General features: G+C 47.3%; 2 protein-coding genes across 3 annotated transcripts; one reads left to right on the forward strand and one right to left on the reverse strand.

Moving 5' to 3' along the window:
- The first annotated feature begins 170 nt into the window (after positions 1-170).
- On the forward strand, positions 171-1,868 carry atp5md (ATP synthase membrane subunit DAPIT). Of its 2 annotated transcripts, none has more exons than XM_035399339.1 (4): positions 171-271; positions 980-1,079; positions 1,268-1,363; positions 1,610-1,868. In XM_035399339.1, the coding sequence occupies exons 2-3, from the start codon at positions 993-995 to the stop codon at positions 1,355-1,357; spliced, it is 177 nt and encodes a 58-aa protein (XP_035255230.1). In that variant the 5' UTR covers positions 171-271; positions 980-992; the 3' UTR covers positions 1,358-1,363; positions 1,610-1,868. The 2 variants fall into 2 exon arrangements, with proteins under 2 accessions (XP_035255230.1, XP_035255239.1); XM_035399348.1 differs by lacking the exon at positions 171-271 and adding an exon at positions 357-378.
- On the reverse strand, positions 1,674-8,651 carry taf5 (TAF5 RNA polymerase II, TATA box binding protein (TBP)-associated factor). Its single transcript, XM_035399315.1, has 11 exons — positions 7,863-8,651; positions 7,217-7,442; positions 6,569-6,884; positions 6,083-6,246; positions 5,804-5,939; positions 5,325-5,445; positions 3,885-4,014; positions 3,505-3,669; positions 3,171-3,348; positions 2,847-3,024; positions 1,674-2,447 (listed from the first exon to the last, which is right to left on the reverse strand). Exons 1-11 carry the CDS (start codon positions 8,287-8,289, stop codon positions 2,233-2,235), a joined length of 2,256 nt encoding a protein of 751 aa, XP_035255206.1. The 5' UTR covers positions 8,290-8,651; the 3' UTR covers positions 1,674-2,232.
- Positions 8,652-10,652: the final 2,001 nt, after the last annotated feature.

Genomic DNA, 10,652 nt, shown 5'->3' on the forward strand with positions numbered 1-10,652 from the left:
ACTGTGAAATGTAGCCATTCACTACGCTAGTTCTAAATGATTGATAATTACTTAAACCAATACTTTTTCGGCTGTTCAGAAATAGGCGGTGTCCAACATTTGATTGACATTCACATTGTACTCATGGCATAGGCTATGCATTGACCAATGAGGTCGGGCTGTATCATTAAATGGCGTGGGCTTCACTGTGGGCGGGACTTCCTTTTTTTATTTGCCTTCTCATCCGTTTCTGAAGGGCAATTCGTTCAAACAGTGGGGTCGAGTTTGAAAGGTAAGCCTTTTGCAACTCGAAAAAGAACTGGATACATAGTAGCATAACAGAAAAATGATATATGCTGAAAGATACTCTCCTTTTGTACACCAATAATTCCAGCTCAGGTATTGGAGTTGTTTTGACAGCTCGTGATATTACCACTAAAAACTAGCAGCTAGCTAACGGTAGAAGCAAGAAAGCTTGACAGCTAACCACAGCCTTGCTATAGCTAACTTAGCTCGCTCACTTTCTTAACTACTCGTCTAACGTTAGTAAATGAAATATTGCTAGCTTTAGCTAACTGAAGACATGCCAGCTACAGTTTGTTGCAAAATAATTATGGAATTGGTTATTTTGCTTGCTAGCTTTGCTGGCTCATGGAAACGCGACTTTAGCCATGGAAGGGGTGATGACACTAAGTTAAGTTGGTAACATAAGCAGTAAGTTAACTTGTAAGGCCCTTTTTTAGTTATATAAGATTAGTTCGGCTGTTGAGAACTGCACATTCAGTTACTGTAACCTAGCAAGCAAAATTTAATATAGCATACAATCACACCTCACAATTATTTACCAAGCTAGCTAGGCTGTGCGGCTAGCATGAATTTATTCTGTGTTTAATTTGTTTTTTGAATGCCTGCTTTAAGGCATATTGTCGTTTTTTGTATATTAAAATGGGTTGTGACAGTATAATGTTATTAGCATTGATAATTGTTTAAATTATTATAGGACCAGAGAAAGCATGGCAGGACACGACGCAGGAACGCAACACCAGTTCACTGGTATTGCGAAGTACTTCAATGCATACACCATTACAGGAAGGAGGAATGTAAGTCCCTTTCAGAAGAACACAGGTTTTCAACGCTAATGCTTATGGCAGGAGAAAAGAAGACAATCTTGCAATTTCATCAAAGTTAATTATGTTTAACATTGAAACCGTTTACCCTTCCATCTTACATCCGTTTTCAATTTCTCTGAAGGAAAATTAACAGATTTGTCCCATTCTCGTTCTTCCAGTGCGTGCTGGCTACGTATGCAGGAATTGCCGGGATTATCCTGTTCTTTAAACTGAAACCCAAGAAGCAGAAGGCGGTTACAGCTAGCTAATTTGCGGTGAGTACTGGTTTATTATGCTGATGCACGTGCAGCCATGTGGAGAATTTACCACAATTTATTATCCTGTGTGGATTTGTAAGTGTGTTTCACGTTCACTTTTGGAATGGCTTTACAGTATAGACTAGTCAATACTAGAGATATTGCATGTTCTATATGCTGTGGCTGATTAGGTCCTTGCTACCCATGGAAAACCTGTTTAGTGTCTTGTCCCCACCTCACATGGAGTAATTTATTGTTCTACAGGGATTCCTGTCTGTGCTGTGCTGTATAGAAGTGGAACCTAGCTGGAATTCTTCTTTTTTTTTTTAATGAAGATGGCAACCTTTCAACTCGAGTTAATTTGGGTCAAAAAATAAAGACAGTGATACATAGAAAATGTGTTTTATTTACACTGTAATGTAACTGTATAAAAGACTATACATGTGGGCATAATTGAGGAAACAATGTGATCCTGGCAGTGACTGTATGACAATAAAAAAAGACTGTATAATTTAAAGTGCCACTCGATGCATAGGACCACAGTATTTTACACGTCAACACTGGTCGGAACAGCTAGCTAGAACTGGTAAGCAATCACATCCGAATGGCAGGTCTCTCATACGTTATAACTGACGAACATTCAGTTTGCGCATTTAGCATCAGAGGAAAATACTTCCTGACAGCCTTTGTTTAAACATTTCCTCGTCTCTGACCACCTGTGCAAGTTTCATCCCGACAACAGAGGTCATCCCGACAAATAAAGATAAGGACACGGCCGTCTAATGAGCAAACCGTGCGGGCTACGTTATTTGGCGTTCCGCGTTCAGGATGAAAAATGCACAGCGGGCCATACTTGCAGAAGATAATCTGGTTAGAGATGAACACTGCTAGGGATTGTAGGCCCCGGCGGCCAGCAGTAAATTCCTTCGGGTGAAGTGCAGGTGGATGACGGGCGTGGATTTGGTCATGTACGTGCCCAGCAGGAGCTCCTGGGAGTTCTCCGGCAGGTGGATGTGACCTGTGGCCGCGGTGAAGTCGTCTGTCTCGATGTCGTCGAACGCCTTCAGGGAGTCCCACAGCCGGACGGTGTTATCCATCGAACCTGCAGGCAGGGAGGGCAGCGTTTGTATTAGTTACAGTTAATGATGCTGTAAAAAACAAATGAGCAACTCTGACCAAATGAAAAAAGATTGGTCCAAAAAATGGGTGGGCCAGTTGGTACACGGGTCTTCCAGTCAATTATTCTGGTTTCATTTTCTAAATGGTCAATTACACCAATGCTGGTTTGCTCCAAAATCAGACTCAGGACTTAATCAAAAATGTCAGATTAGATAAATGATTGGGCTAATAAAGTAATTAAGAGTAGTAGTTGGCAGAACAGACTTGACTGATTGTTTTGGACTGGGACGTGCACAATGTGAATAAATTAACTGCACAGCAGTAACAGTGAACGACAGCACTAAGCCGCAGTAACAGCAAGCGACAGCACTAAGAGCCAGACCTGAGGCCAGGATCTCTCCGTCTCGGCTGAATCTCAGGGCGTAGACCGTGTCCATGTGGCCCTTCAGCTCCCCGATCATCAGGCCGTGGCCGATGTCCCACAGGAGCACCCTGCCGTCCGTCGCCCCCGACGCCAGGAACTTCCCGTTCGGCGAGAAGGCCAGGGAATGGATTGGCCCCTATAAAAAAAAAAAAAAAAATGTAGGTGCCTTTCTCTGCAGAGCCCTACCTCCACCCACCCCAAAGCTAGTCACTGTTAGGAACACGGATGCGACCCCGCAACCACCCCTGCCCCGCACTTACTCCCCCCCCCCCCCCCTAATACCTTGTGTCCCGTGAGGATCCGGACGCAGTTCCCGGTCAGGATGTCCCACATCCGGATGGTGCGGTCCGCCGACCCGGTGGCCACGTAGTTGGAGTTGGGGTGGAAGCGGGTGCAGGTGATGTCGGCCAGGTGGCCCGCGAACATGCGCAGCGGCTGGTAGTGATCCGTGGCCCAGAGCCTATCAGACAGCACGACACGCTACGGTCACGTCGGCAGCAGGGCTCACAGCAGTAATGAGGGGGTCCCCCAGGGGGCAGGGAAGGGCTGCATCACGCTATTCTGTGATTCTGAGTCAAACTCAAACGCCGGGGGGGGGGTCGCGCTGCATTCTTACCGAGCGATTCGGTCGTGGCCCCCGGACACGAAATAGTAGCCGTAGGGGGAGAACTGCGTGTCCCAGACGGGGTAATTGTGCCCCTTGTACCCCACCAGACACGTGAAGGTCTGCAGACTCCACAGCCGAACAGTGCCATCCTCAGAGCACGACAACAGGTAGTTCCTGAAGAAGGAAAAAAAGACAAGGGGAATGCAATAGGATTCATTGGTTTCTACAGCACCAGGCACCTCCTTATAGGACAGAGTTTGGTCTGTGCACTCTGGCAGCCTATTTTACAGTATGCAACATCTACATGATGTATGTGAATGGAGAACAGTTTGGCATAATGGGGGGGCCATGACTGCCAGGGGGGAGGGCGGAGCAGGCAGGCAGCTCACCTGTCCGGGCTGAAGCTTATGCCGTACACAGGACCACCGTGCCCGTACAGGATCTTGGACTCGCTCGCCGTCTTCTCATCCATTATCCTCTCCAGCACGTCGTCCGACTCCTTATCGATCAGACTCAGGTCTGGAACAGAGGCCACGGCCGTCACACGCCTGGCGGGAACCACAAAGCCGCGAGAGACCACGACACGACGCACAACGCAACTCATCTGCGCCCAAGCGAACTCACAACACACAACGCACCTCATCTGCGCCCAAGCGAACTCACAACACACAACGCACCTCATCTGCGCCCGAGCGAACTCACAACACACAACGCAACTCATCTGCGCCCAAGCGAACTCACGACGCACAACGCAACTCATCTGCACCCGAGCAAACTCACAACGCAACTCATCTGCGCCCAAGCGAACTCACAACACACAACGCACCTCATCTGCGCCCGAGCAAACTCACGACACACAACGCACCTCATCTGCACCCAAGCAAACTCACAACACACAACGCAACTCATCTGCGTCCAAGCAAACTCACGACACACAATGCACCTCATCTGCACCCAAGCAAACTCACGACACACAACGCACCTCATCTGCACCCAAGCAAACTCACGACACACAACGCACCTCATCTGCACCCAAGCAAACTCACAACACACAACACAACTCATCTGCACCCAAGCAAACTCACGACACACAACGCAACTCATCTGCGCCCAAGCAAACTCACGACACACAACGCAACTCATCTGCGCCCAAGCAAACTCACAACACACAACGCACCTCATCTGCGCCCAAGCAAACTCACAACACACAACACAACTCATCTGCGCCCGAGCAAACTCACAACACACAACGCACCTCATCTGCGCCCGAGCAAACTCACAACACAACTCATCTGCGTCCAAGCAAACTCACAACACACAACGCAACTCATCTGCGCCCAGGCAAACTCACAACACACAACACAACTCATCTGCACCCAAGCAAACTCACGACACACAACGCACCTCATCTGCGCCCAAGCAAGCTCACGACACACAACACAACTCATCTGCGCCCGAGCAAACTCACAACACAACTCATCTGCGCCCAAGCAAACGCACGACGCACAACGCACCTCATCTGCGCCCAAGCAAACTCACGACACACAACGCAACTCCTCTTCCTTGAACCAAACTCACGACAAAAAAATTCCCCAACACAGCCAACTGATGTTACTTAGTCAAGCAGTGTCTATGTTTCAAAACACCACCATATTCTCCTCAGGGAAAAAATACTGAATTCGCTCATCTCTGGCACTGGCTAACTTCCCTGGTACAGCTTCCATAAGATGACCACTTTCAGCAGTGCAGCACCTATTATAACAATCAACTTAACCATTAATGTACCACAGATCTAAGGGCGAGAAAGGGCCGCCTGAGTCTCTGCTTACCGGCCGCAGACTTGACTCCACGGAGCTTCTTGGGCGTCACGCTCCACACGCGCACCGTGGAGTCGGCGAACCCTCCCGCGATCAGGCTGGAGTCGTCGGTGAAGTCCACCGCCGTCAGACCCTGAGACCCGAGGACAAGGAGACCCAATCACATCCTCCGCTCAAAGACGCGAGCGGCGAGCACTTGAGCAGCATCGCAGGACACGGCAACGGAAATTTCACGACCTTTACAATCGTTTCGCGAGAGGATCATTGTGAATGGTGTTAATCGCATGCTTATTATGGCTCGTTAACAGAGACTCAGGAACTGGGACCGTCCCCTCGATGGAAATGCGGGGATCAGGATCCCCCCCAAAGGAGACACAGGGACTGGGACCCCCCCCTCTCTAAGGAGACACAGGGACTGGGAGCCCCCCTCTCTACGGAGACACAGGGACTGGGGACTGGGGACTGGGGACTGGGGACCCCCCCTCTCTGACCTGGTACGCGTTGAGGAAGGAGTAGAAGCAGATGGACGGCAGGGCGTCGGGACCCAGACGAATCCTTTTCGTGGCCTCCTTCATGTTCATGATCTTATCCAGCTTGTCCGAGTCCTTCAGCTCCGGGAGAGGGATTCTGTGGGACACGGCACCACATTAATACTGCACTTACGTTCTGAACATTAACCAATCACATCGCTTGGGCAATTCTCAGTGCTCCAACATGAACAGCTAGTTATGCTAAGTCTCTAGCAACTGTAGTGGGGGCTCTTGAGATACCTGTTCTGCTGGGGTGCGTTTGGGTCCTGTTTTTTGCTCTTTGACCCCATGCTGTCCTTCTTGGGTTTCTTCTTCTTGGGCTTGCCTTCTTCGTTTTCAGCCTCCTCGTCTTCGTCGTCGAGGGGCACCTCGATCTCTGGCTCCTTCAACAGCCCGTAGAACACCTGCAGCCACAACCAAGACAATCCCCACCCCTCACCCAGTTAGTAGATCGTCCACAAGCACGCAAAGCAAAGTCAGCAGTCCAAAAAAAAATAAAAATGAATCAGCTGCACCGTTTGCACGCGTGGCAAAAACACACTGCATACCAAAGGCCAGTCAACACTAACACTCTGCCATAGAGCGCAGGCCAGCTCTTCAATCAGAACCCAAACAGAACGCAGGTGACCAATCAACGAGCTCGGCCCGGTTCTTTTAACACGACGCTACGCCTTTCGGGGAGGACGCCCGCCCGCCCGCCGCTCGCCCACCAGCCCACGTGCGCACCTTAGCCTTGTTGGCCTCGCGCTTGGCCTCCCCGGCCAGGCTCCCCGACATGCTGTCGATCTGGCTCTTGCTCCGCGGCATGCCGTCGAAGATGTCGATGTAGAGGTGCTCCTGGATGATGTTCCAGATCTGGTTGTTCTGCCGCTCCTGCAGGTGCCTCTTCAGCAGCTGGTAGGAGTCCCTGGAGATGCGCAGCACGAACTTGCTGGTGCGGAAGTCCAGCAGCGTCTCGTTGCCCTTCATGTGCTCCCTCTTGCTCAGGCCCGACAGCACGCGCAAGTCGTCCTGGTAGTAACACTCCTGGTCTCCGCTGAACCTTTGAGGACAGAGAGGCAAATTAAGTGCAAGTGTTAAGTATTAAGTAGTTCCGCTGATCGAACCTATGGCCTTCCTCATAACCGACAGGTCATAGGTTCGATTCCCAGTTAGAACACTGCCGTTGTACCCTTGAGCGAGGTACCTAGGCTGCATTGCTGCAGTACATATCCAGCTGTATAGATGGATACACTGTGACTGCTATGTAAAAATAAAAAAAAGTTGAGCAAGTCGCTCTGGAGAAGAGCTTCTGCTAAATGCCTGTAATGTATTGATTGAAACTCAACGACCTAGCCTTGGTTAGATTCTGAAAACGTGTAACGGCAAACTTACTTTTCAAAAAATGCCTTCGCTTCATTTTCGTGGTTGTTGTACACCAGCTCCAAATACATGTGTACAAACAGCGGATAGAACACTTGGGAGAGCTCGGCTCGGTGGCAGTCCAGGACCGACTCGATGAAGTTCTTCAGTCCGTTGTAATACACCGGGTACAGCACCGGGTCCCCCTGCTGGCTGTACGCCGATAGGACGACGTTCACGTCCGGTTGGTCCTCCCCACCTATGGACGTAATATGCATCTCACTGTAAACAACGCCACACACTCACACACGCGTGCGCCAGTCTGACAAAGCATATAAACAGCTAACATTATACGTGGATATAAATAGTTTTGACATATACGCTGCTGGCCATCTTGCAAGTCACAGTTCAGTTAATACAAAGCACAAACGATGCAGCACTATGGCCTTGCAAACTGTTCACCAAGTAGAAAAGTTCTTGGCACAACGTTAGCTAATGTTGGCCAATTCGCTTGTACTAGTTAGGGATGTTCCAAAATAGCATATCCATAGAGCATGTCCTCATTAATAGTACTAATTGTAGCTACAACCGAATGTCTGAATTAAATCAATCCGAGACCACACTGGTAGGTGTGAGGTAGCTGGTGTGAGGCAGCTGGCTAGCTCGCTAACCACCTTACCTTTCGCAGGAGCCGGAGCTGCGGCGCTTGAAGGGGCGGTGGTGGCAGCTGACACGCGGTTTAAAAGGGAGGACGATGCATCCCTACCCTCAACGCCTGTATTCACACCACCACCTGATCCCGTTCCCGCTGCATCGGAGCCCTGGGTGTCGTCTAGGTCTTCCAAAATGCCAGCTTCTCGGCGCAGAATATCGACCGATTCGACCAACTTGTTCCTCCTGAGAAACTGCAGCACGGCAATCAAGGTCTGCTGTTCGTCGGACCCCGCGTTGGCTTTCGGTGTTCCGACCGATGATGCGGCGACCGGAGACGAGGAAAGAACACCACCAACGGAGGCGGTGTGGTTTCCTGCTGCGTCGTTCAACGGTTCTGTTTTCATTTCTTTCTCATTCTCCGGTTCGATCGACCCATCTTGCACCGCCGCCATTTCCCAAACGCGATGAATTATCTCGACCAGAGCTGGCTAGGTGAAGGTCCAGGAACCGCGTTGAAGCTCGCGTAGCGATTGGCATATCAAAACGTCCCTGTGCTTTCATTGGCCATTACTGTGATAGGCGGGACATGGGACACAGTGGCGCTAGACAGTCTGAGGAAAATTGAGAATCATTTTAAAAGCACCGTGAAACTTTTAAATCCCAGTTTTGAACGATGAAGCGTTGGGATATTTGTTGACCTGACATACTGCGGAAATTAAATATTGCAATCTTTAGCACAACTTGATTAAGGCGACCCAGGTATTTGCACAGTTTCAGATCACAAAGCAACATCCGCCCGTTCTTCACAATTTTCTCAAACCTCTGATCTGATTGGTCTAGGTAGTTGCCGTGACTTCCTCTTAGCTGGTGCACCTCTCAAAACTCTCCGGCCTGTGAAAATTGCTACGGTTGCTTGCGTATTTAACAAATCGCACATCATGATTTACCGACGAGAATATTTAATCTCAGGTATTAGAAAACCATGAAGTAGGTTTCAGACGAATGTGTTGGCTGTGCGACTGGATGTGAAGTTTTAAAAGAAGAGACGTGAGCTTGACTTTCTGTTTTTGAACTGGAGTCCTTCGAGGGTGTGAAATTATGAGAAATTTTTAGTGAGAAAATTGTGTTGCAAATTTCCATACTGTAGCACCCCTAATGCCATGTTCACATGGGCAATGAATTTTGGACCAATTTTGGCATGTAAGATGATTATATTCAGCTGGCTTGTAAGATGCAGTACTTTATACAAGGTGAAATATAGCACATACGCAAATAGCATTTAAACCCTCTGTCACATACTAGGAAATTCCACCATTTGCATATTTTTATTTGAAAAAAAATTGGGAATATTGACTGTGCAGATTCACTGTAATTGAGGAATGTTTTCCTTTGATATTTTTAGTTTCTGTCTACATGCTATTGCATTTAATTAGAGTGAACTTAATTTTAATAGCTGATACCTTGTGTAGTTTCACATTTCTTTCAGGATTTTTTTTTTGGTGTGTTTGTGTGTGTGTGTTAAGTGTATTTGTGTATATTTCATCTCAAGGTATATAAATATTTGTGAAAATAATGTTGAGCAAACTTCATGACAGGCTGGCGAGGAAACTTCCGCTTTTCTGTGTTTCACCAGTAGATGGAGCTTTTGTCACATAAAATGTATTTATTTATTTATTTAGGTTTTTTTTCTTCTCGTTTTTCCATCACAGAAAAGCCACGGCAATATCTGTCTCAGTCTTTTTATTTTGTTCCCGATTTGATCACAGAATGAATATCGCAGCGTGTTTTTACTCTATTGCAGTTTACTGAACTCCACTTATCACTCGTGAATTTTAATCCATGATTTAATGTGTCTGCAGTTTAATACAAATAAGTATAATTCATTTTCCTTTGGCTTTCTCTCTGCAAGAGAAAAAAGTTTTATTGTTCAGTTTGACTTGAATTTGCAGCAATGATTTGACTTTTCCTCTGTCAAGGTGAGCATAATTGTGTTTTAAAAATGTATAGTTCAGTTTGCTTCCTTTATTTTATGTTTTTATGTTGCTCTCTTCACTAGCGTGAATAATTTGATGGGGGAAAATAAATATTGTGGTGTGGACAGGTCAGGATATAAGGAGATTATCACAAAATTAGGACAAAGTACTTTATTGATCCAAAGATTGGCCTTTAGATCATGTGTCCATTTAAAATTTTGGTGGGTGGTTGCTAGGTGAGTCTAACAGTTATTGGGTCTGTTTGAATCAGTTTTCTACATGTAATTTCTTGCACAGCTGTGTGTATTGGTATATGAAAGGTACAGCCTACCAAATTGCTCAACTTCAATAGCAGGAAGAGGGTGCAGTAAGAGAAATATGAGCTAAGATCTGAATTATGGATTTTGGTTTTTTAAGGAATAGTATGGCTAAAACCATTTTAAAGAGCACATTTTGAGTCAAAAGTGTATGTATACAGACCAATAAAGTGGCCACAATTTTGTTAGCACATTGTTGAAACAGAGCCTGTATCAAGTTAACCTTATTTTTAATTAAGCTTGCTGTGCTCATGGTACCAAGAGTGTTGGTAAAAAATGTTTAGCCATTTGTGGCATTGGTGCTGCAGCACTGCAATGTCGTAAACAAGATGTCGCATTTTCAGATCTGGGTGTGTTCGAGACAGGGTTGGGTTTGCAGTGTGTTGTGCTTATATGTTCATTTTCCCTTCTATTGGTTGGGGAGGGTTTTGGGCTAGAACCATGCTGGGGGGGGGGGGGGGTAGTGGGGGTGTGTTGGGTGGGAGTGGCAGCAGTGTTCAAAGATTCCATTGCTTCTCACACAAC

The sequence above is a fragment of the Anguilla anguilla genome, chromosome 2 (genome assembly GCF_013347855.1).
Source record: "Anguilla anguilla isolate fAngAng1 chromosome 2, fAngAng1.pri, whole genome shotgun sequence".
Lineage (NCBI taxonomy): Eukaryota > Metazoa > Chordata > Actinopteri > Anguilliformes > Anguillidae > Anguilla > Anguilla anguilla.